The sequence below is a fragment of the Apodemus sylvaticus genome, chromosome 9 (genome assembly GCF_947179515.1).
Source record: "Apodemus sylvaticus chromosome 9, mApoSyl1.1, whole genome shotgun sequence".
NCBI classification, from domain to species: Eukaryota; Metazoa; Chordata; class Mammalia; order Rodentia; family Muridae; genus Apodemus; species Apodemus sylvaticus.
The window spans coordinates 54578146-54605207 of NC_067480.1; the positions used below are offsets into that span (position 1 = coordinate 54578146).

General features: G+C 37.6%; 2 protein-coding genes across 3 annotated transcripts in view; one reads left to right on the forward strand and one right to left on the reverse strand.

Annotated features, from left to right (window-relative positions):
• The window catches only part of Hycc2 (hyccin PI4KA lipid kinase complex subunit 2), a 77262-nt gene that overhangs the window by 34662 nt on the left and 15538 nt on the right, over nt 1–27062 (forward strand). For both annotated transcript variants that reach the window (XM_052192223.1, XM_052192224.1), the window contains exons 3-10: nt 5233–5313; nt 5917–6018; nt 11398–11577; nt 15405–15485; nt 17161–17276; nt 20754–20849; nt 25591–25707; nt 26149–26236. In XM_052192223.1, coding sequence (XP_052048183.1) covers nt 5263–5313; nt 5917–6018; nt 11398–11577; nt 15405–15485; nt 17161–17276; nt 20754–20849; nt 25591–25707; nt 26149–26236 — 831 coding nt within the window. In that variant the 5' untranslated portion in view covers nt 5233–5262. The remainder of the gene's footprint in view (nt 1–5232; nt 5314–5916; nt 6019–11397; nt 11578–15404; nt 15486–17160; nt 17277–20753; nt 20850–25590; nt 25708–26148; nt 26237–27062) is intronic.
• LOC127692158 (60S ribosomal protein L21-like) lies at nt 19530–20084 on the reverse strand. The gene has a single exon (XM_052192225.1). It carries the CDS (start codon nt 20045–20047, stop codon nt 19568–19570), a length of 480 nt encoding a protein of 159 aa, XP_052048185.1. The 5' UTR covers nt 20048–20084; the 3' UTR covers nt 19530–19567.

Consider the following 27062-nt stretch of genomic DNA (forward strand, 5'->3'; position numbering starts at 1 on the left):
ATTTTTTCTGGGAACCCTGAAATTACAGGTTCCTTTTGTTATTCAATCCTCAAAATGTTCTTGCAGGACAGGTGGGTTTGGGCCTCGATTGGTAAAATATCACCCTGGCCTCATTCTTTTCGCCCCTTCCCCATCTATCTCTCAGCTTCTGTTCCAACAACCCAGTTCGTAGTAGCAGTAGCTGCAGGCAGCTACGGAATACAACAGTTTGAGGCAAGGTTTCTCTGTGTAGCCCACCTGAAACTATCTCAGCAGACCAGGCTGACCTTGACCTCAGAAATCTCTCTGTCTCTGCATTCCAAGTCCTTAAAGTCATGTGCCACCATACCTGGCAATTTTTTTAACCAAGTTTAAGAATTTGCAGTAACAGTTATTATCTCATATGTTGTACTCATAATTCTATAGCTTTGTTTAGCTAATAATTTTTATTTCCTTGAAACACTTGAGAGCACCTATTTTCTTTTTATTCATTGTTGTATCCTTAGCATTTTATTCAACAGTATTTCTAATATAGATAATAATTAACAATTATTACCCCCAGAATAAAAATGCTTCTTGAATTATCAAAAACCTAAATAATTGCATTATTATTATTTTAGAACTACTACTACTACTAATAGCTAACATGAAGGATATGTGTCAATTACTATTTTAAGACTTTGTGTGTTATTTGTTCTTTAAAAAAAACTCTTTTGTCAGCTGGTACAAGGCACATGCCTTTCACCCTAGTACTGTAGAAGCAGAGGCAGGAGGATCGCCATGAGTTAGAGATCAGCCTGGTCTACACACTGAGTTTCAAGCCAGCCTCATTTCACAGTGAGACCTTGTCTCAAAAAGCCAAAACAGACAAAAACTAAAAAACTTTTGTCGTAGATGCTTCTGTTGTCCTCATTTTATATACAAGGAGTTTGAGGTGACAGAGAAACAACTCTTCCAAAAAACACATACTTTATAGACCAGAATTCTTTTTAACCCATTAAACTATATTGGTCTTTCTATTCTCACTGTGTACTGGGAACAAGCTAGGCAGGCACTTTACCAACTGAGCCATACCTCTAGCCCTAGTTTCCTTTTTCTGAAGTAGGGATTCATAGTTTTGCTTCAATCTCAGAGCAGTTTGTGAATGTACACTGTCCATAGCATACCTACAAAAATAAGTAAATAAATGTAAACCCTTGTTTTGTATCTCTTATATCAGGATTTGCATATTCAAATATTTAGTTTTTATTGTTCATTATAAGACATTTCAAGCTTAAGATCAGTCGCATTTTATTTCCAATGCTAGGAAAAGAAAGAAGAGATAACACAGTGGTTAAGAGTGCATACTGCTCTTGCAGAGGACCTGGCTTTGATTCCTAATACCCACACCTGGTGGCTCAGAACCACCTGTAACTCCAATTCCAGGGAATCTGATGCCCCCTTGTGGCCTCTGTGGGTACATATACTCACATGAACATATTCACAAAGAGTCACACCTGTATACATATTTATAAATTGTACCTAATTTACTTTTTTAATCCTCTGCCTCCATTTTTTATTCTTCTCTCATACATCCCCACCAGTTTGCCCTCTCTCCATTTCTCCCAGTTCCTCCCTCTACCTCCCCCCTCTTCTATAACTTCTCCTACTCCATTTCCCTTCAAAACAAAACAAAACAAAACAAAAACACCTCCCAGGGAGAGTAGCACAAACCCTCACATCACGGCTGGCCAAAGCAACCCAAGAGGAAAAGTCAGAGATAACCCCCACTCCTGAGGAGTCCCACAAAAACAAGCTACACAACCATAACAAATACACAGAGGCCCAGACTCAGACCCATACAGGGTCCATGTTTGCAGTTCAGTTTCTGTGAGCCCCTGTGAGCACTGCTTAGTTGATTCTGTGAGGTCATGTTCTCCTGCGTCCTCCACCCCTCTGGTTCCTACAACACTTCCCTCTTCTGTGTTTTCTGGGCCCACATAGTATTTGACTCTGGGTCACTGCATCTGCTCCCATCAGTTGCTGGATAACGCCTCTCTAATGACAGTTTGGCTTGGCCCCAGTCTACAAGTATAGCAGAATATCATTAGGATTCATTGCATTGACCCCTGCTGCCCCCCTTCTAGTTCCATCCTGGATCTCTGGGCTGTCTTGCCTCTGGAAGGCTCAAGAGGGGACTCATGAATCTCCCTGAGAAGAAGAAATTTAATAGATTGTTTTAGGTGGACTGGGAGTGGGTGGAGAAGGAAACAGGAGGGACCAGGTAGGGAATGGGGAAGGGGGGGAGAGAGAGAACACACTAGAATTGGGGTGAGATGTAGAAACTTAGTGCAGTTGAAACTCCCTGGACTTTATGAGAGGGACCCTCAAGAAGTCCCCTGGTAATAGAGGCAAACTGGCTGTCTTCCATAACCAGGCAAGGCTCCCAGCAGTCTGACTGGGGCATCAACCCAGCCTCAAAACCTTCATCCAACACACTCTGTCCCACCTGTACGATGTGCTGGGGTGGTGGTGGTGGTGTACAACTTGTGGGAGTGGTTATGCAATGACTGGTCCAGGTTGAGACCTATATCACTTCCTGGAAGTCCTCTGCCCCTCTTTTATATGTCATTATTGAAAGATGGTTTGAGTGAGGCTGTTCTAGTTTGTTTTGGTTTGCATTAATAGACACCATGGCTGGGCGGTGGTGGTGCATGCCTGTAATCCCAGCACTCTGGGAGGCAGAGGCAGGCAGATTCCTGAGTTCGAGGCCAGCCTGGTCTACAGAATGAGTTCCGGGACAGCCAGGGCTATACAGAGAAACCCTGTCTCGAAAAAAACAAATCCAAAAAACCAAAAAAATAGACACCATGACTAAAACCAACTTGGAAAAGAAAGGTTTTCTTAATCTCACACTTTATACAGTTCTATCACTGAGGCAAACAAGGTAGGAATTTAAAGAAGGAGCTTGAAGCAGAAGCCTACAGAGGAGTGCTTGCTTGAAGTCTCACATTTAGGTACATTTTTTTTTTATACATACAGAGGTACAGCCAGCAGTGAGCTAGAATCTCCTCCATCAATAGAAGTCAAGAAAATGCCCCACAGATAACAGCCACGGGCCATTTTGTCAGAGGCTATTCTTTAATTGAGGTTCCTTCTGTATGAATGAAGTTGACAGTATGAGATATAGCATACCTAGTATGAGATATATCATATCCAGTGTCTTTACCATCCAATTAGTGACTGAACCACTAAAGGATCCCCCATTACTTTAAGGCAAACCCCTAGCATTTCACCAGTATTTTAGTATGTGTATCTAAGGACTTTTTAAATAATCATTTGTGCCACTATCAAATATAAAAACAAACTTTGAGCCAGGCATGGTGGCACACATTTTTAATCCTAGTACTCTGAAAGCAGAAGCAGGAGGATTTCTGAGGCCACCCTGGCCTACAGAGTTCCAAGACAGCCAACTTCCAAAACAAGATTTTTACACAGAAAAATCTTGTCTCAGAAAAAGAAAAAAAAAGAGTCATATCTTTTGTTAGACACAGTGACCAACATTTATAATCCCAGCATTTGGGAGGTAGATGCCAGGTTTCTGTGATATGTTTGTTTGGGGGTATTTGTCTGTTTATTTTGATCCATAGTTGCTCTGTTTAGCCCTGGTGGTCCTGGATTTTGCTTTCCGGGATCTCTATGATTTTGAGACTAGTCTAGTCTAAATCGTCTAGTCTAAGTTATAAGTTCCAGGCTGCTAGCCAGAGATATACAGTGAGACCCTGTCTTAAATTTAAAAAAGAAAAGAGCAATACTTTTGATTTATTTATTTTTATTTTTTAAACTCATGATTCTTCTGCCTTTTCTTCCTGAGTCCTAACATTATCTGTAGGTCTCTGCAACTAGATTTAGCCCTTAATTTTTTATATTAGTATTTATTTAAAATCTCATAATTTGTGATTTCCCTCATCTTACTTTTCTTTTTTGTTTCATTTTGTTGGTATTTTTGTTTTTGTTTTTGTTTTTTTGAAACAGGGTTTCTCTGTGTAGTCCTGGCTCTTCTGTAACTCAGTCTGTAGATCATAGTAGCCTCAAACTCAGATAGCTCCTGTCTCTACCTCCCAAGTGCTGGGATTAAAGTTGTTTGCTGGCTACCACGGCCCGGCTTCCCTCATCTGTCTTTACTTGAGCAAATCTGTCAGTATATTTTAAGGTTTTGTTAGAAAAGAACAACATCTCTTACTCCTTTTGTTATTCTTTATTATATTAGGACTCTAACGTGCCCCTGACGTTTTGAGGAATGATAAGTTAAGAGTTTTTTGGTGGAATTTTAAATTAGAAATTTAATTTGGGGAGGGGTAGTTAGAGAGCACAGCATGGGAAACTAGGATCAAGGTTCATCATGTGCATATATGGAAAGGTCATAATGGAACCATTTTTTGGTACAAGTGATACAGATTACTGCTTTTAAAATCTAGTGTGGAATTCAACAAACATTGAAAGAGCATCTTTTTGATAAGAGAACTTTTCAGTTATTTCACAGATAGTTCTGCTCCCTCGGATTCTGTTTTTTTTTTTTTTTTGTCTTGTTTTTTCTAATTCTTTCCTTTTGAATGACCAAGAAAGATTGAAATACAGTGTATCTTATTTTTATCCAAAATTAAATACGTTAAACTACCCTTAAATAGCAAGCATTTAGCAGTTATTTAACATACATCTTTTTCCAAGCTTTTTTTTAAAAAAAAAGTAAACTTTAATTGGAATTATAATTTACAGACTATTAATTCAGTTTGATTTTGCTACTTAATTAGCTTCCTACCTATATGACTCTTGTTTTTTTTAGATTTGACATTATTTTCCAGCTTGTTGTTGTTGTTGTTGTTGCTGTTGCTGTTGTTGTTGTTGATCTAGGTGTGGCTGTGTAGTCCAGGCTTGCCTTAGTGCTTACTGCACAGCCCAGGTTGACTTCCTTCACCGTGCTCCTGCCTCAGCCTCCCCAGGACTGAGTTATAGTCACCCCTTCTGAGGATGCCTTCTGGGACACTTTGAAATGGGAAAAATATGCAAGGAGGAAGACAGTGGGTTTCTGCTATTTCGTTCAAAATTAGAATTTATTTTTAATAAGTTTTAATTATACTCTAAACTGAGGGCTAGACACTATTGAAAATATAAACTAGATAACTTTCTTGGTTAGTGAAATGTATACATTTATATACCTTTGGTAATTTCTGTAATGTTAGCTTCAGGCTCATTTCTTAAAAAATTGTATTTTAGAGATAAAAGAAGAATAGAAGGCAAAGGAAGATGCTGGGATCAGAACGAGCTGTTGTGGAAGAATGGTTATCAGAATTCAAGGTAAATGGGTTGGGATAAGACTGTATAAGTTATGTCATAAGTTTAATGATGCTAGTATGTTCTATAAAGAGCCCTACAAATATACTTTTAAATAGAAGTTTTGGAATATGGAATAATGCTCTCGTTGTGTTATTTTTTTTTCAAGTAGACCTAATATGAATAAGAGTGAAAGGAATTATGTAGAAATAAAAATAATTGTTAAGATTAAGATATATCCAATAGAAGACTAGCATTTTTCAAGTTTTAATAATAGTATTTGTTCCCTGTTTGATCTCCTAAGTCAAATAGATTTGATAGAAAACCCTGTAATGTATGAGCACTTACGAGGTGTGTTGTGAAAGCGTCAGTAGAGGAACTGAATGCATCCAGCTCTCTCAGGTGGGGTGGCTTTAAGGTGACCTGTTTTTGTGAAATCAGTTATGATATGTAACTTATGATCATTTTTCATGGATAAACAGCTAGAAAACTTGCATGTTAGTTATTTAATGTTAATTATATTGTTTTAAATGTTATTTGATTCTTACTCAAGTGGCACTCATGTAAAATAAATTTGTTTTCTAAATATTAAATTAATTTTACTGTCCTTTGGTGGTTTTATCATAGGCATTACCTGACACTCAGATCACCAGTTATGCAGCAACCTTGCACCGGAAAAAAGCCCTTGTACCAGCTCTCTATAAAGTTATTCAAGATTCAGACAATGAGGTAGGGAAGCTTATAAGAAAAGTAAGTTCTAAATAGTGCGATGGAATCTGTACTGAGATCACAGACATGTAAGTTCGTTAGTTTCCTGTCTGACTGGTGAGCTGGAAAGCCTCTTCCTTCTATTTTTCATCCTGATAGTTGCTTGGCTTCCCCCACCCCCACGTTTACATTTGAAAGTGTTTTGATCTTTTTTCTGATGAAGGTGGTATGCTTTGATTCTCAACTTCAGTCACCTTCATCTCAGTAGATTATTTACTTAATGTTTTTTCTTCGTGTTCTGTAATGTTCCTTCTCTGGAAACCAAATTTTTACAGTATACTGATTCAGCCTTCTTTTTTTTTCTTTTTAATATCACTTACTCTTATTTCTTAGTACTGTACTGATGTTTATAAGCACTCTGGTCAGTTGTAAGCTGAAATCACAAAATTATGCTGCTATTTATTAAGTTTACCTGAAAATTATCAGAGTACGTGCTTTTAAAAATCTAAATAGCAAAAACAATAAACTTAGAATAACAGTCAACTGTTATTCAACTTGTGATAGAAGATAGAAAATGCAGCAACTGAATCTATATGTAAACTTACGTCAGATGCACACAGTATTTGTCCATTAACACACTGGTATGACATAATAGTTTTTTCCCACTGGATTCATGTATGCTTTAACATGAAAATGAAAGGAACACACAGGAAAGTAGCTTCTTATCTTCCCAGATACAGCCTCCGAGACTGCCTCTGCTGTGTACTGCAGTGAGCTTGAAGAAGTTCAGGTAACCAGCGCCTAACCAGCAGCCTAGCTGAAAGTGCATCTCTATTGTTGTCTTCTCACCAAAAGCTTGCTTATTGACTCCTCCTCTGTCTCTTTGGATTGGCTCTCGGACTTGCATCTGCTGTTATTTCTAGCAGCTACTGCAAGATTCATTTGCTGCTTTTTCTCCTGCGGTGTATTGCTGAATTTTTAAAACTTCAGACATGGGCAGTGTGTGTGTGTGTGTGTGTGTGTGTGTGTGTGTGTGTGTATAGATATCTGTTTTGCTACACACTGACACACACATACATATGTCAGGAGTATTTGAAATTTTCTAAATAATAAATGTTATATACCCTACCCCTGATTTTGCACTGTCTTAACATTTAAGCTTTGCTTATTAAAAATTATTTGCTTTATGCTTCTCCTTTTAGATTGTAAGCTCTTCATGGGCAGTGGTAATATTTTTAATGATTGTTACTTCCCAAAAGTATAGTATTCTATCATATATATAATTAATATTTAATACATATGTGCTTGGAATGTGGCTCTGGGGTTAAATGTAAATAAATAAGCAAATATTGATTAGAAACTAATGAAATAAAAAATATTCTAGACTCTTTAGTATGAAAAGTCTTCTCACTTTTTAAATAAACTTTTAAGATAGACTTTTTTAAAAATGTTATTCAGACTCCGCCAGGCAGTGGTAACACACACCTTTAATCCCAGCACTCTGGAGGCAGAGGCAGGGGGATCTCTGCCAAAGCTACACAGAGAAACCCTATTTTAGAAACTGAAAATAAAAAAAAGAAAGAAGGAAGGAAGGAAGGAAGGAAGGAAGGAAGGAAGGAAAGAAAGAAAAAAAGTTATTCAGACTCTTCTGTATTGTTCTGCTTTATAATAGCACACGAGAGCTTGACATCATGTTCAAAATGGAAATGGTAGCACGAGAAATCCAAGCTCAAGACTTTAGCATTCATGATTATGAAGTTGCTTTTTACAGTCAAATCAGAAGCTTCTAATCTTGCATTCAGACTTTGAAAAATCTAAGATAAATTCTGCAGAGCCCAGAACTCTCCTGTAGTCATAGACAGGTATATTTGAAGTCCTGATTTTGTTATATTCTGAAGCATCATCAGATGTGCTACCAAGATGTTATTTCAGAAAATGGCCATACACTTTATTTAATGTGAACTGAGCTTAGGATAGTCTTAAAATCAATGTTGCTTTAAAGACATAAAAGTCCTAGAGGTTTAATTTTGCATGTCATGTCTACCTTTGTTACACTTTGACTTTTAAACTCCACACCAATGATATTGCTTTTTTTACTTTTTTCTTTTAACAGATCTCAGTCACTCTAATGCTTCTTCCATTTTGAGCCCTCTACTCTGTTGTGTCCTCTCTGTCCATTTTATATTTCCTTTGACTTCAGCCTCAAGCCTTCCACTTTTCTGAGACAGGCGTGCAAGTGTCTGAGTGTTCTACTGTCTCTTCCCAATCTGCCTCCAAGAGTGCAGGGTTAAGATGCGAGAATCCTGAGATCCGCATCAGTCCTGGGACTGCGGGGCCAAGCACTTCCGCTCACCCATGCCTGCTCACCTCATTTCTTTAAAACAAAAAATTAACTTTTTCCATCTACTTTCTGTTATCTAGCTCATTTCTCTATCATTATTTGCAAATGGACTTTTAATAATTTTATTTCTTATTGTCTGTCTTATTATCTCCATTTCTTGACCTCACATTATTTCTCCTAATCAAGTTAGGATTAAGATTCTGTTATTTCACCCAAAATGCTCTCTAATATTTTCATCAGACAGTATGTCTCAGTACTTATGGTCTACCTGTATACTTAGTTTAGGAAAAGTGTCAGTTAGCCAGGCAGTGGTGGTACACGCCTATAATCCCAGCACTCTTGGAGGCAGAGGCAGGCGAATTTCTGAGTTTGAGGCCAGCCTGGTCTACAGAGTGAGTTCCAGGACAGCCAGGTCTATACAGAGAAACCCTGTCTCGAAAAAACCAAATCCAAAAAAAAGGGAAAGGTGTCAGTTATTCCTTAACTTTTTAAGCCAAAGATGATGATTTTTATCACTTTAGATGTAAATGATAGTACCGTTTAATGGGTTTTTTTTTTTTTTTTTTTTTTTTTGGTTTATGGTTTGTTTGAGATAAGGTCTCATAGAGCTGAGTAGCTGAGAATACCTTTGAACTTTAATCTTCGTGCTTCTGTCTGCCAAGTGATGGGATTACAAGTGTGTGCCACCATTTCTGATTTCTGATTTCCATTGAGAACTTCAGAAATAGTAGTATGATTCAAATGCTTTGAATTAAAGGCACAAAGTAATGTCAGGCTTTTAGTGCTCTCATTTTGTAGTTGTATTTGATTAAAAGCTGCTGGAGTACCAATACCTCCCACCTTAAAAATAACAGAGTCAAGCCTTTAATCCTAACACCCAGAAGGCAGAGGCAGTTGGATCTCTTGAGTTCCAGGCCAGCTTGGTCTGTAGACCGAGTTCCAGGACAGCCAGGGTTATGCACAGAAAAACAAAACAAACAAAACAAAAAGGACATAGTCATAATTTTGGGAGATCTATTTCATTCATATGCTTAGAGTGGCTTATCTGCCAGATACTTTCTACTAAAAAAACCTGAAAGTTAATGTCTTCATTACAAGTTTATTGTGATTATATCTCAGGCTATAAAAATTTAGAGAAAGCAATCTTTGGAGAATCTTTTACTAAAGAGAAGAGTGAATCTGAAAAAGTATAGATTTTTAACAAATAAATTTCTAAGCTTGCACAGTCTTTAATTGCTTGGAACAGTGCTGTCCTTATTGAAGACATATGGCAGTGGTTACCTATTTTCAAAAGTAATGGTACTGTGTATAGTATAGTATTTGTAATGAAACAATCTTTACTAATATTTTAGTATAAGAAACCTATTAGAGTGGAAAATCAGCTTGATGTTAGAAAATCTTCATTTAAAATCCTTACCACTAATTTCTATAATCTTCAACAAACTGTATGATTGTTCTAAACATCAGTGTAAGGAGATAGTCTAATTTTTTTCATTTTTAAAAATATTTTTAAAATTTGCCCTGATTTTTAGTTCTCTTAGAGCTTTGAGTATTTACTAGAAAAGAATGAATATGTGCATTTTCTAAGCTTTAAAGTTGATATTCAAGAATAAAAGTCAGCCGGGCATGGTGGTGCATGCCTTTAATCCCAGCACTTGGGAGGCAGAGGCAGGTGGATTTCTGAGTTCGAGGCCAGCCTGGTCTACAGAGTGAGTTCCAGGACAGCCAGGGCTACACAGAGAAACCCTGTCTGGGGGGGGGGGGGGAAGAATAAAAGTCAACTTCTATAAATATTAACTATATAGTTGGCAGTAGATCTGTTGGCAACTTTACAGTTATAAAAATATTGACCATCCCATAATACTGAATTATTAAAAACAACTATAAGTAGATCTGAATGTGAATGTGCCACTTAGAATAGAGTAAGCATATGAAATTACTAAGCTGTTCTTTTTTTTTTTTTTTTTTTTGGTAATTAAATTTTATGTAAAGTTTGGTTTCTTATCAGTCTTTATGTGCAGTTAAAAGTTAGCCAGGCCTGCATAGTGTACAGTTAATAGGAACAAGACCATCGTAACTCAGCAGTGTGTAGAGCTCACTTTCTTCAGTTTTCAGCGTCATTAGGGCACTTCACATTTCAGGTCATTAGGGCACTTCATTTCATGTGGTAAGTTGAGAATAATTAGCCAATCAAGCATTGAAGCGTATTTATGCCAGTAAACCCTGGGGAATCTGCTTACCTCCCCTCCCCCGTGCCCTGCCATGCTCAACCTTTGTGTGTGCTGAGCATCTACACCCAGGTCCTCACTGTCCCACAGGACTCTACCCGCTGAGCCATCTTCCTAGCCCCCAAGTCTTTTAAATAAGTATAATTACTGAAACCTTCAATCTACTTGTACTTCCCTTGTATATATTTAAAATATATTACATAGAATTTTAGATGTCCATATCATGTGTTTTATAAAACTTCTTCATCTAATGAGTGGTATGTAATTTGTTTAAGTCATTTCTTTACTTGAAATTTGATGTTTTTTTAACTAAGAAGAAATTTCTTAAAATGAAAGATGGGCCAGTGAGATTCTCAGTGGATAAAAGCACTTGCTACAATCTAGGTCAGATGCCTAGAGCCCATACAGTGAAATGAAAGAACCAGATCCCACCCACAAAGGTGTTCTTTGACTTCTATACATGTACCATGGCATTTCAAGTGCCTACACATACATAAATGTAAAAAAAAAAAAATTAAAATAGAGACTAAAAAGTTTTGGTAAGAACAGAAAGCCAAATTCAAAAGTACAAATATAGTGCATTGGCAAACAAACTAATCATCTAATAAATTTAGTAGCAAAGTGTATCAGAAAGTATAGTAATAGTATATGGTACTAAAGTACCTTCAGTTAATGGTTTGGTCAGTTTAATAGGTTTTGTTGAGTTAACCCATATATGGAGGAATTAATATTGAAAATTTATTTTTTAAATATTAGAAAGGTACATTTGCCTTTTAAGAAGTATTTTGCAGCTCCAGCAATGGAAATGATATTGCTCTATTTTTCTTTTAGCTCCTGGAGCCTGTCTGCCACCAACTGTTTGAGCTCTATCGTAGCTCTGAAGTTCGACTTAAGAGGTTCACGCTGCAGTTCCTTCCTGAATTGATTTGGGTTTATTTGCGACTTACAGTTAGTAGAGACCGGCAGAGCAATGGCTGCATTGAAGCACTTCTCCTAGGAATTTATAATTTGGTGAGTTGAAAGTGATAGTTTAGAAAATTTAAAATATTTTTAAATCCTCTGAAATATTTGAAGATTGTTTAAAGAAGAGCAAATTGAAATGTCTGCTGAACACAATAAAGTTAGATACAAAATAATCATTATAAGTGTTTTGTAAGGTTGTTGAAGATATGATTGATAATATTGTTAGATCAGATGACTTCCTTCAGATAGTTTTATTTAACCAATGTCCATGAATGCATTTATCCTATCCAAACAAGTTGGATATTGAAATGAGCTATGTGCTTTTAGAGCAACTTCTCTACCTCAGAAGAAATATTCATAGACGACTAATAACACAGAGTATGTATAGAAAAGGATATGAGAAATTGAAATTTGAGTCAAAGTTACTACAACTTTACAGAGGAAGTGGTTTCTGAAAAGGTATACTTTAGATTGCCTGAGATTAGGAATAAATGAGATTTTAGGAAGAAGTGATTGTCTTAGTGTGTCTATTGCTGTGATAAAAACACCATGACCAAAAGCAACTTGGGGAAGAAAGGGTTTATTTCACCTTACAGTATTTTTTTAGTCTATCATCTAGGGGAATCAGGGCAGGAACTCAAGGTTGGAACCAGGAGGCAGGCACTAAAGCAGAAGCCATGCAGGAGTGCTGCTTACTGGCTTGCTCCTCAAGGCTTGCCCAGGCTGCTTTCTTTACAAGTAAGGACCACTTGCTCAAGATGGCACCACCTAGGACATCAATCATTGATCAAGAAAATGGTCCACAGGTTTGCTCACAGGCCAATCTAATGAAGACATTTTTTTTTTCAATTAAGGTTCCTTCTTCCCAAATGACTCCAGCTTGGGTCAAGTTGGCATAAAACCAGACATATGAGGAAACAAAAGAGAAGTTCAGTTGTGTAATTGCAAATGAAAAGCTAGGATATATATGCAAGCTAAGAGAGATGACTCCATTCTGGTTCCATTAGTGTTAGACTTTTGTTTTTGTTCTCCCTGTGTAGCTTAGGTGGCCCTAAGATATAATATGTGTGTAGGCTGGTCTTAAAATCTTCACCTGATCTTAGGCCAAAAGGCCTCATTCTTGATCTTCTTGCCTTAGCCTCAAAGGCTAAGATTGCAGACAAGTACCACTGTGCATTTAGAACCTTTTCTGGTTTTGGTTTTTTTTTTTTCTTTTTTTCTTTCTTTTTTTGGGGGGGAGGGGGGATTTTTGTTTTTTGTTTTTTTCCCCTGAGACAGGGTTTCTCTGTACAGCCCTGGCTGTCCTGGAACTCACTCTGTAGACCAGGCTGGCCTCAAACTCAGAAATCCGCCTGCCTCTGCTTCCCAGAGTGCTGGGATTACAGGCGTGCGCCACTACCGCCCGGCCCTTTTCTGGTTTTGGAGTCAGGTTCTCATTATGTAGCCCTGGCTACCTTGCAACTCAATATGTTGATGAGATTGGCCTTTAACTCACAAAGATTGTCCTCCTGTCTCTGCCTCCTGAGTGCTGGGATTAAATGTGTGTGCCACCACATCCAGCAAAAAAAAAAAATCTATTTAATGTGAAGAGCTAAGATTTTCTGTAATAGGCATTCACTGGGAAAGCAAATGAGAGAGTTTTGAGAATTACATACTAAAAGGATAGATGTAGTGGTAGTACAAATTTCATAATTTTGTTTTCTTAACGGTTGGATAATATTGCATTAAGTAAATGTACCCAACTTTGACTATCCCTCAGTTGATTGATGTCTAGGCTGTTTCCAATTTCTAGATGTTATAAATAGAGCAGTAATGAATGTGGATGAGCAAGTGTCTCTGTGGTAAGATGGAATGTCTCCTCTGTATGTGCTGACAAATGCTGTGGCTGGATCTTGTAGATCTTTTTATAAGTGGGACATCATAAAACTTAAACATTTTTCTTTTGTTTTGTTTTATTTTGTTCTAAGTAGAAAGCTAACCTGGTTTTAACATCCTTGATTGTTTTTGATATGTCTCTGGCTGGTCTTGAACTCACTGTGTAGACCAACCAGGATGGTCTCAAATTCAGATATCTACCTGCCTCATTAAAGTGCTGAGATTCAAGGAGTATGCCACTATGCCTAGGTGGTGGTGTTTTGTTTGGAATCTGTTTTGTTTTTGTTTTTGAGACAGTATCTCAAGTATTCTAGACTGGCTTCAAACATTGTGTAGCTGAGTCTGGCCTTTTAACTTCTGACTTTTACGTTTCCCTTCCTCTACACTTAAGTACTGGGTGTGCAGGTTTGCAGAGTCATATCTGGCTTTTAAAAAAAAATGCTACATAGCTATTTCTGATAGAGTCTTTAAAAACAGTTTTCTGGCCGTGGATTTCATGCTAGTTCATGTTACTAAGAACAGCAGAAGGCAGCAGAGAATGAGACGCAGCAGCGTTATCTAGAGGCAGGTAATTACTGATACCTAACAAGTAGAGATGACTCACTAGAGAAATGAAGGGCACCAATATTCCTTTTTGCTTTTTTAAATATTTATTTATTTATTATATGTAAGTACACTGTAGCTGTCTTCACAGCTGTCACCCTTAGAATAGGGTATTGAATCCCATTACAGATGGTTATGAGCCACCATGTGGTTGCTGGGATTTGAAATCAGAACCTTCAGAAGAGCAGTCAGTGCTCTCAACCGCTGAGCCATGTCTCCACCCCCTCCTGCTTGTTTTTATTTTTCAGAGAACAAACACTTTTAAAAACTTGTAGCTAGGCCTGGTAACATATGCTTTGAGTCCCAGCACTTGGGAGGCAGAAGCAGGCATGTCTGTCGGAGTTCAAGGCCAGACTGATTGGAATAGACAGGGCTACATAGGGAAACCCTGCCTCAAAAACCTTTTAAAATAACAAAGACCTGGATGTGGTGACTCATACATTTAATCTCAGCTTCAGGAGTCTGATGCAGAATTTTTCATTCCGTGTCAACCTGAACTACATAACAAGTCAGGTTGCAGTCATATGTGAGACCCTGTCCAAAAAAAAAAAAATACTAGCAGGAGGAGGTAGGTGTGATGGCACACACGTCTAATCTTCCTGCTCAGTGAGCCGAGGTGCAGATGTAAAGCCCTAGGACTAGACTGCATAGTGCATTCCAGGGCGCCAGGCCTACGAGTGAAACCTTGTCTCAAACAAACAAGAGCACATAAGAATTTTCTCTAAATTACATTCTCCTAAAATTACTTACACATGTCTATTTCTTGATTCCACACATAACTTCTTACAGTTCCGCAGTTGATTGCTGAGGGATCATAAATTTTTTTTAGTCAAGATTTATTTTTGAAATGTTCTTACAAAAAATGTAAATTATAGTATGGGACATTTAAAGTTTGTTTATGGTAATCATTTCAAAAAGAAAGTGTATCAAAACTTCACATTCTACACTAGAAATCTATGTAAATTCTGTCAGTTATGGTTCAGTAAAAGTGGAAAATGCTTCATTTCTATTATAATAATGTGCTTTCTTATTTTGATAAATGTAGATTTCTTGGTTTTAGTTATGTTTTGCTCAACCATGTTTCTACCAAAATTTGATCAGTTTTTTTTCCTCTAAGATCTAATCTTTTGTGTTACCTGTGCTTTGCCTTTGCAAATGTTGGATTCGGAGTAGTATAATTGTGTTCAATATCTGTGGGTAACAACCATGCTACAAATGTGTACCAATTTGCTGACAGATTTGGAAGAGTATGCTAGAGTAATAGTATTTTATATACTATTGTTTCTAAAACTCTCTTTCAATTAGTAAAGGTATATTCTATAAATTAAGGAAGTAATTATTATTTATTTTGCTACAGGCTTAATATTACATTGGTTTTGTACATTTTTTTACTATAGGAAATTGCTGATAAAGATGGAAACAATAAAGTGCTGTCTTTCACTATCCCTTCCTTATCTAAACCTTCAATATACCATGAAGTAAGTAATGTTTGGAACATGGAATGTTTCAAATTATGTTGAGAAAGGCGTAAAAAGTTATTTTTTGCCAGAGGTAAATATTGTAAATACTTTCTTATTTCTCTTTTTGAAGCATGATGTTTTGTAGCCCAAGTACGTTTCAAATTCACCCAGGGGGTCAAGGATGACCTTGCACTCCTGAGCCTGCTTCTACCTTCCAAGTGAAAGGATTACACAACCATGCAGGGACCCTAATACATGGGTTGTGAACTGAGATAGCTCAGTGGTTCCGAGCACTGACTGTTCCTCCAAAGGATCTGGGTTAAATTTCCAGCACCCACTTGTAGACCACAACTACCTGTCCAGTTCCAGGGGATCTAACATCCTCTTATTGCCTCCATAGGCACCAGGAATGCACCTGGTCTACACTCATATACATTTAGTAAAAGAAAGGAAGAAAGGGGTGGAGAGGGAAAAAAAGGGGGAAGGAGAGGGAGAGAGGGCACTGACAATCTGAGTTTAATCCCTGGGACCCAAATAGTGGAAGGAGAGAACTATGTAGTAAATTGTTTTAGAATAGATGTTATGTATGATGTCAAGGGAGTTAGTATTTAGTGGAAATTTTTCCTCTAGTTCTTGTTTACTCATTTAATTTCCCTCACCAGAATCATTCTTACCTTTTTAAATCACTTTTTAAATGAAAGTTTAAGCAATTGTTTTTATCAATATTGTTTAGTGATTATCTTGTTAGACTCATTTTTATTATTCTTTAGGAAAGTAACTACTCAGAAGGATGTTAGAGCATTATGTTTCAGTATAAATAAGTCTGATTGCACATTCTGTCTTTTCACTAGTATATTTGTTTTGCTTCTGTTTGTTCCATTGAAGAATGTGAGACTACTCATTATTAGATAGGTGAAAGTTGCTGTTGAGCTGATTTAGTAAAATCCAGTAAGAAATGTGTTAAGAGTCAAATTTATAGTCTTTTATGGTCTTTGATGTATCAGATTGTGGGCAACACACATTATCCTGTTGGCTTTTAGCTCAATGAAGCTATTAATTTTTTAAAAATCAATTCCCCAGAGATTTTGTTTTGTGTTAGAAATAGCATGTCTCCTGTTTGGCCAGGATTCTTTTATTTTTTTTATTTTTTTTATTTTATGCTAACAAACTCTTTTTTTTTTATTCGATAAGGATTCTTTTTAACATAGACTATTTCTGCAAAATGCATTTTAATTGTTATTTGTATTGTGATGTAAAATAAAATGGATGGTAGTAACATTAATAAATGATTGTTCTAACTTGAAAAACATGAAATCAATTGTATAAATAGTAAAAAAGGTTTTTCAGTTAAAATAAGCAGTCTTTAAATACTGTTTATTTTATGTAATAGTTATAGTCTGTGTTCTAGAATGCAAACAAATATAAATGGATTTCTTTCAAATCTTAGTGTTTTCAGCAGCTTTTATTTTTCCTAAATACAGAGTAACACAATATCTTAAAAATGAAGGGATATATTTCAAATTTTATGTGACTTCTACATATAATTTCTAAAAGAAGGCATAAAATGTTATTGAAGAACAGAGAAAATTTACTTCAAACTACATTTTATTTAAACAAAATGACTACATAATATAGATTTTTTTTACTCTATTTTGAAGAAATTATCATATGCTATATATATATTTTTTTGTAGCCCTCAACAATTGGATCCATGGCTTTGACAGAAGGGGCATTATGTCAACATGATCTCATCAGGGTTGTTTACAGTGATCTTCATCCTCAGAGAGAAACATTTACTGCACAAAACCGGTAATGGTCAAAACTACATAGTAGGTGGCTAGAAAAATGGCTCAGTGGATAACCACTGGCTGCTTTTCCAGAAGACTCAGGTTCTATTCCCAGAATCCCGTGGTGGTTAATAGCCATCTGTAACTCTGGCTCCAGACGATCTAATACCCTCTTCTTGCCTCCAAGGGGACTAGGCATGTATGTTATACACACACATATATGCTAGCAAAACACTCAAATACATAAAATAAACCTAAAAATTTTTTTAAGTACACAGCAACAATGGTGAATTTATGCCTAATGGCTAAGTATAATTACTTCATTTGAAGCTTGATAAGAGTAGAGTCCAAAAATAAAATGCATCATACTAGTAAAATATATTATAGTCCAGGCTGTGCATCCTTGTCTGAAAAGTCACAAGCAAAGTCTGAAATCTGATGGGTACCAGCATGGTAGTGCAAATAGACAATCTACACACAATCTGGGTGACTGGAACACAGGTAAGATGCCAGTGCACTAAAGTAGTATGTAAAATCACCTTGTAGCTGTGTGTGGTCTATGTGAAACATAATGAGTTTCTGGTGTATATACTTGGGTCTTACCTCACAAGAAAGCACATGTTACACAATCTGAAACATTTCTAGTCTTTGGCATGTTAGATAACTATTCAAAAATATTGTTTTGAACTTTGCACATAAACACCACATCTACTCCACTCCTCCCCTTTCCAACTCTTCCAGTGTCCCACCTTCCACATTAATAATCTCTTCTTTAATTATTATTACTTATGTATAAATATGTATATATGTACATACATGCACATATGTATATATAATGAACTGAATCTATTTGTTTGCATAGACATGTGTCCAAGGCTGACCAGCCACTTGGGGTTGGACAGCCTCTTTGGGGGTTTCTCCAGGAGGAAGCTGATTCTTCCTCACACAGCGGCTATTAACCACCTGTAGCTCTTTATCTAGGATTGGTACAGCAGGCTGTCAGGATCCTGTTCTATTGCCGTGTCTTGTCTAAACCAGATTATTCCCCTCTCACTACAAATGGTGTTGGCTTCTTGGAGGAAATTTTCTGCTTATGGGGCAGATCAGCAAATTCTATTAACTATTAAACAAGGTTAATATACCCAATCAAATATATATGTCACAGTGCTGGAGAGGTTACTCAGTTAAGAGCAATGACTGCTCTTACCAGGGTTCAATTCCCAGCACCCCATGGCAGCCCACAGCCACCTGCACCTCCAGTTTCAGGGCATCAGTGCCCTCTTATGGCCTCTGTAGGCACCAAGCGTGCATGTGGTAAACAGACACACATACTAGCAAAGTGCCCATAGCCTAAAATAATAAGTAATGAAAATTCTTCCTTATCCTCAGCAGTCCCTAAATTCTATTGTCTGATCTTAGTGATTATGAATAATTGTACTGTGATGTTGTAGGAGTTTTTTGCAGTATAATGTTGACTGTGAAGTAGTTTACAGATATACATAGTTTTGCTCCCAAATTAAATTTACATTACTTCCACACAGTTCACTAATGAAAACTGCTGTCTTCTGTTCCCTCTACCTTCCATTTCCATTTCCCCTTGTCAAGACTTAGCCAGGGCTGAAGAGATGGCTCAGCAGTTAAGAGCACTGACTGCTCTTACAGAGATCCTGAGTTCAAATCCCAGCAACCACATGGTGGCTCACAGCCATTTGTAATGGGATCTGATGCCCTCTTCTGGTGTGTCTGAAAAGAGCTACAATATACCCACATAAAATAAATAAGTAAATAAATAAATAAATAAATAAATAAATAAATAAATAAATTAAAAAAACTTTTTTTAAAAAAAGAAGACTTAGCCAGTGTTTCTCAACTGGGTGTTCATTGTCTCCTACATATACCACATAGCAAACTATATGGAAGATTGATTTGATTGATATAGCTGGGTGGAGAGAGGGCTGTTGTGCATCTGGTGGACAGAGGTTAGAAATGTTGTTTAGTTCCTGCAAAATATCAAGTGCCCTGAACTGGAGTTGCAGGTGAGTTGTTACGTGCGTGCTGGGAACTAAACCCATAAGACTAGCAAATGCTCTTATTTACTGAGCCATTCCTCTAGCTCACAGAGCTAGATCACAGAGATCCACTAGCCCCTTGACTAATTGGTTTTGCAGGTTTGGTTTGGGTTAGGTTGGGTTGGGTTGGTTGGTTGGTTAGTTGGGGTTTTGTTTTGTTTTGTTGAGACAGAGTCTCACTTTTTTTTTTTTTTTTTTTTTTTTTTTTTTTTGCAGTCCGGGTCCTTTATTTCTCTTTTGTACATCAGGCCATGAATTTGTATGGGATGGGCTCCAGCAGCTCGGGCTCCTTCCTGTTAGTCCTCACAAAGTGGGCTTCTCTGGGTGGTGCAGGCTGGCGCTTCAGCTGAACCCAGGTGCCCTTTTCTCTGGCCTCCTTTTTCTTCTGATCATTCTCTTTCACCCACTTCAGGAAACTGTCTCTGCTCTTCGAGTGCTTGATGTGCTCAATCCGCACATTGATCCTCTTGGCCAGAATCTTGCCCTTAACTTGCTTGTTTACAATGATGCCCACAGCATGCTGGGTGACATTGTAGACTCTTCCGGTTTTGCCGTGGTAACACTTATGGGGCATTCCTTTTTGAACAGTGCCCATTCCCTTGATGTCTACAATATCACCCTTGTAGATTCGCATGTATGTGGCCAAAGGAACAATTCCATGTTTCCTAAAAGGCCTAGAGAACATGTACCGGGTGCCTCTCCTCTTTCCCTTTGTGTTCATCATTTTGGCGAGTTACTGGAAGATGGCTGCCAGGGCCGAAAGCAGAGTCTCACTTTTATGACTGGCCTGCAACTTACCACATAGATTGTCTCTGACCCCTGAGTGCTAGGATTGAAGGTGAGCTCCACTATACCCAGCCTCATTTTTTTTTCCTTTTTTATGATTTTTGAGACAAGCTTTTTCTACATAGCCCTAGCTATCTTTGAACTCACTATGCAGGCTAGGCTGGCCTTGAACTCACAGAGATCCACTTGCCTCTGCCTCCTGAATTCTGGGATAAAAAGCATGTGCCACCATGCCCAGCCTTATTTCATTTCTTTTTTTTTAAAAGATTTATTAATTAATTTATTATTTATTTATTATGTATACAGCAGGCCAGAAGAGGACACCAGATCTGATTATAGGTGGTTTTGAGCCACACAATGTGGTTGCTGGGAATTGAATTTAGGAGCTCTGGAAAAACAGCCAGGGCTCTTAACCTCTGAGATTTCTCTCCAGCCCCTTAATTCATTTCTTAAAGAAGAAAATACAGCACTGGCTATGGCTTATGATAGTAAGAATTGAAACAAACTATTGAGGAGGATACTATAGTTACCTGATTAAGAAATCATGAAGGTTTACATTAAGGCATTGTTATAAACATTTACTAAGTAAATAATTTACTATTGTCTCTGATAGAAATAAATGTGATCATTTTTTATTTTTGTAGGTTCGAAGTCCTGAGTTTTCTCATGCTGTGCTATAATTCAGCTATTGTGTATATGCCTGCATCATCTTACCAATCTCTTTGTCAGATGGGTTCCAGGTGAGAAGAATATTATTCTTCATATCAATAGAGTTCCTTGGAAAGTATTATACATGTTAGGCTATTATGATTTTTGGCATAGTAGTAAATAAAGTTCATGGAGCTTACTTTCCTATAGGAATATAAAATAAGGAATAAAAAATTATAAAAAGAAAATTATTTTAACATTCAACAGAATGCTTCCTAGCTCAATGAGTTAGGTCAAGTTTACTAAATTTAGGATTATCTATCAGTACATCAAGTTGTCTTCTAGATGCATTTTTTTTATATAAATCATAGTAAGAATTTTGAATAATGAACCTGGGTGTGGGAAAAACCTTTAGAATGCAAATTTTGAGACTAGAGAGGTGGCTTAGCAGTTAGGAGCACTGATTGCTCTTCTGAAGACGCAGATTCAGTTCCCAGCACCCGCTTGACGGCTCGCAACTGTCTGTGACTACAGTTCCAGCAGACCTGAAACCTTCACACAGACATGTATGCAGACAAAACACCTATGCACATTTAAAAAAAGTAATAAAATATTTTTTAAAAGAATGTGTATCTCTCCCATATACATTTTTGTTTGTTTAAAACATGGCCTCACATAGTGCTGGCTGACCTTGAACTCCTTATGTTCCATTGGGATTATAGACATACTCCTTTTTATATTTTGTAAACTATTATCTGTACTGTGACAATTATATGTGTGATAGCAAAGGAGCATTCTCTGTGTGCTACAGATTATATATAGTCTATATTATTTCAGAATTTAAGAAGTTAGACTTGGCTGAAACTTACATATCTACTAAAGAAAAATATATAAGCAATATAAATTGGGTTAGGGTCATGGACTTTCAGTTCTGAGGTTATGTATTCCAAGTGATTTTTCACAGAAAAGTCTCCCCACTTCCTACTCCCAGCCCCCAGAGTTCAGTCACATACAATACTAGCACTCAGGAAGCCGAAGCTGATCTCTGACTTCAGGGTTAGTCTGGACTACAAAACAAAATCCAGGACAGCCAGAACTACACAGAGAGATCCTGTCTCAGGAAAAGAAAAAAACTCATATGCAGTCCTTTCTTTTGCTTCATAACAAATTCTTGGACCAGCAAGATGGCCTAATAGATAAATGAGCTAGTTAAGAAACCCTTAAAATGTGAATTTGCGCTCCTAAAGTCAAATTACAAAGCTGGATGCAGTAGCTTTCATCTATAACCCAGTGCTACCGCAGCAAAACTCAGAAGGCTCTCTTGTTGGATGAAGTACAGTGGCAGAAATGATGGTCCAGTGGGAGAAGAGAACTGTATCCCCAGAAGTTAACTTCTGACCTCCATGGACGTTTATATTTGTGAGATACAAATACACACTAAACAACTTTTTAAAAGAAAAACTAGTTGCCACAAGTTTAGTAGCTTATAACATCACACATTTATTATTTCATGGTTTTTATGAAGCAGGAATGTAGGCATGGCTTGCCTCTTTTGGGGGGGCAGTTTGTTTTGAAGACAAGGGTCTCACTACATGGTTTTGGCTGGCTTGGACCTTGCGCTCTGTGTAGGCCCAACTAGCCTAACTCACAAAGATCAGCCTATTTCCCTGGAATTAATAGCAGGTGCTACCACACCTGGCAACTTAGAGGTCTTTTAAGGCTATAGAAAGACATAAGAAATTGTAGTCTTCCAAGATTTAGCACTTGGCCTGAATTCTGTTCCTCTAGTTGTAGGATTATAGGTTTCTTCATCTTGTTGGCTGTCTGCTGGACTCCATCCTCACATTGATGACACATGGGCCTCTTTTTCACAGCTTAAGACCTCACAGCTTGCTTCTTCAAAACCAGAGTAAATTGACAGTCTCCAGTGTGATCTTTTACGTTAGGAATAGTTACCTCATAATTACAAATAGTATGTGTGGGATCCTTTCACCTTTGCCACAATGTGTTGAATAGAGCAAGTTACATGTTCTTACATGTTCTACCCTTAGTAGATAAAGAGAGACACAACATAAATACCAGAAAGGAAGGCTCCTAGGGACCAAAAATCTGTCTTGAGAAACACTCAAGTTCATGTTGCTGTTTTGTTACTGAGAGGAGCACAGTCTTGGTTGTAACAGAGCTCGTTAATTTGAGTAACTACAGAAGTCTTAATCTAAGTTATCTGTAACTTTGGATTTACAGATTATTTTAAAAATTTAGTATATTATTGTATCCCACTTATAATGTTAATGAAGAAGATTCTGCTCTCTAAAGTAGATTCTATGTCTTCTAGATAACTTCTAAAAACTTTGTTCTTAACCTTGTCCTTCATTGATATTCATGTTTTTCTTTTTTTTTTTTTTCTTTTTTTAAGATTTACTTTATTTATATAAGTGCATTTTAGCTCTCTTCACATATACCAGAAGAGGGCATTAGATCCCATTATAGATGGTTGTGAGCCACCATGTGGTTGCTGGGAATTGAACTCAGGACCTCTGGAAGAGCAGTCAGTGCTCTTAACTGCTGAACCATCTCTCCTACCTTTTCTTCCTTTCTTCATAGTTGCAAATGATCATTTCTAGTTTGTGACTATTGATATATAAAAACATTGGGTTGTTTTAAACATATAAAAGTATATAAATACCATTGATATCTACTATTGTCCATTAGAAAATGAATGAGCAAGCTTCATCTTTAATAATCTGGGTTTTGGTTTAGTGATAGACTTCTCTATAGGTGAGGCTGGACCCACAGTAGTTGTGTGGGTCATACTGGCTTCCTTTTTGTTTCTTGAGCGCTGGGATTATAGGCATATGCTAGTTTTATCAATATAATGCTAATTTCAACTTGTAGTATTTTTATTACTTTACTATAGTCTATATATGTATATAATTTTTAACTGATTGGGACTATAAGGCACCAAAAATTTTCTTCTGAACCTACTATTATAATTAGCTTGATAAAGTTTTGAACATAAGCACACTATAATTTGCTACTAATGTTATAACACTATAGCTATTAAGGTACAACTTCTGGAAGCATCTCAGTGAAATGAAAGGCAGTTCTTCCTGATGTTCATTTTGACTAATAGTGGCTTTAGGGATCTCTGTTGTTACTATCTACAGAGGCGATAGCATCTCCTACTGGGCTTCATGGCCACTCTTATACCTCTTGTCTATCATTAAAATGTAACTAACTTTTTTCTCCTGGATATAATTGTTGACTCAGAGGCTTACTGTCTCCGCCTGCTAACCTGGGCCTAGTCCTGGAAGCTTCTAGCCTCGTACAATCCAGTCTAGGCCTGGAATGTTTACAGCCTCACAGACTTGCTGCTGAATAAGCTCACCTCATCCTCAATCTTTCTGAGCTTTGAATGGCTGGTTCAACTCAGCTGTTGCAGCTCAAATTCCTCTCCAAGCTGACTGACTCAATCTGACTCCTCTCTGGGTCTGTAGCTGAATTGCTTTGCTTGGCCTCATACCAACTTCAGCAATCTGTTCTAATCTTCTGGCTCCTTCTCATTCTCTGACTCATTCTGTCTTCACCTGTGTCTAGCTTGTTCTCTCTGCAACCTGTCTCTGTAAAACACCCAGTAAAAACCGCCTCCTTTTTTTTTCTCTCACTCCAAGGTTCCCTCAAGTAGCTTCCCTCTCCTTTCTTCTCACGAGAATTGGGCATATCCCTGTTCTGTTAGATATTTCTCTGATTTGTCAACTTGTCTACTATTAAACTAGTCATCACCTTCAAACATGGGTCCATCCTTCTACAAACTAACTTCACCTTCATTGTCTGGGCTTACTGGTGTATACTAAGTGCATGTCTGTATTACAGCAGAGGGGTTGAAGGTGTGTGCTAAGGGATGGGTCACACTACAACTAGAAATGTTTTTTTCAGTAAATAATACAATCTCTGGGTTTGCAGTGTGATCAAATGCCCTGCAAGAAATAAGATCCTCAAAAGAGGACCAAGAAGTTCATTTAGCATCAGGCTAATCTGTTAAAATGGAGTATAACTTAGAAGAGCATACTGACATGTGCTATTAGAGCTTGCTCATCATGTCTCCACTATGGGAGGAACAACACCCACTGCCTGTGGGAGCCCCCAGTCCCAGTACTGGGCTGCACAGGAAGAAGATGAATAGGTAACAATTGTGCACATTTAATTTTGCTTAAATAAAACATCAAGTGAATAATAGTGGCCTCACACTATGTAACAGTATTTTGAAATGTTGTTTTGATTTATGTACTATCCAGGAATTCCCCAATACAATTTAGAATGGATAAAAATCTATGTATTTATGTTTTAGAGAGAGACAGAGAGAGAGAGAGAGACAGAGAGAGAGAGAGAGAGAGACAGAGAGAGAGAGAAGCAGAAAAAGGATGTCTGTGAAAGAGACTGATAGCTATTTGAGGAAACGTACTACTTTTTATGGAGTCCACTAGCATCCATATTTTATGAATAAAGGCATGCTTTAAAAAAATTAAAAAATAGCCGGGTGGTGGTGGTGCACGCCTGTAATCCCTGCACTCTGGGAGGCAGACACAGGCAGATTTCTGAGTTCAAGGACAGCCTGGTCTACAGAGTGAGTTCCAGGACAGCCAGGGCTATACAGAGAAACCCCGTCTCGAAAAAACCAAATCAAAAAAAAAAAAAAAAAAAACCAAAAAATTAAAAACTAACATCCTCCACCTGGTCATGACTCTGGCATTTAGCAGGTGTCAGTAGCTGACGGGTGAGTCATTTATAAATTTAGCCAATCAGGAAGTCAAATGTTAATCACTATTTTTCTAGGGTTTGTGTGAGTGGGTTTCCACGACAACATGAGAAACAGTGGAAGGAACTCTGTGGTCGAATCGTATTAGATCCTGAATTTATGGTGCAGCTTCTCACAGGAGTTTACTATGCCATGTAAGTAGGAAGATGATGAATTCTTCTGCACATGGGAACATTTTATATTTATCTTCTTTGTTTCATGTAGGCCTGTTACCCTGTTTTGTAATATGGTTTCTATTCAGCACTTTATAAATACCCAATTAATAACATGACTAGTCATACAATTAGAACCATATTAGAAATTTTAGATTTTCTATATGGAAAACTCTTGTTTCTGTATAGTTCATTATCATGAATACTTTAAATAGATTATTCTGAATAGCAACACATGGTAAAAAAAACAATTTGTATAAAGAAATATCTGTAAGTTACTATAAACATAGGTAGGACAATTCAGAAACGATAACTTTGAAGTGAGAGCTTTGTTTTATAACTAAAACAGTAGAACTTGGGATAGTTTTTAAGTTCTAAAGACCAGAGATGTCTATTGAAAGTACTAAATAATCCATCCCATAGGTATAATGGACAGTGGGACCTTGGCCAGGAAGTTCTTGATGACATCATTTATAGAGCTCAGCTAGAACTCTTTTCTCAGCCACTCTTGGTAAGTTTGTTTGTTTGTTTGTTTGTTTGAACATATGTACACTTTTTTTCATGAGGAATAGAAATCTATTTAGGTCCTGTTATGGAGGCATGTTGACTCTTCTTAAAGCATGTATGTGGTCAAAATGTTACTGTGGGGCAAAGGGAAGGTGGGTATTGAGGTAAATTGAAAAGTGAAATGTTTTAGCCAGGCAACGGTGGTGGACATATCTCTAAGTTGAAAGCCAGCTTGGTTTACAGAGTGAGTCCCATGATTGGGGGGTGGAAGGGGGCTAGCACCTTGAAACACATAGAAGCAGGCGGTTGCCACAGGAGGAAATGGTCCTCAGCCACTTAGTAAGTTCCTGGCTATTCTAAACTAGACAGCAAAGCCCTGTTAAAGAGAGGTCAACCACAGAGGTTTGTTATTGTTGTTGTAATTTATTTTCACTTACTCGCTTTACATCCTGCTCACTGCCCCTTTCCTTGTCACCCCTTCCCACAGTCCTTCCCCATCCCTCCTCCCCTTCTTCTCTGAGCAGGTCAGACCCTCTGTGAGGATAGGTTCTCTCTCTCCCCCTGAGGCCAGACAAGGCAGCCCAGCTAGTAGAACATATCCCACATGCAGGCAACAGCTTTTGGGGACAGCCCCCACTCTAGTTGTTCAGAACCCACATGAAGACCAAGCTGCCACATCTGCTACATATGTGCGGAGAGGCCCTGGGTCCAACCCATGTATAGCTTTTGGTTGGTGGTTAAGTCTCTGAGAGCCCCCAGCGGTCCAGGTTACTTGACTCTGCTGGTCTTCTTGTGGCGTTCCTGTCCCCTTTGGGGATTCAATCCTTTCT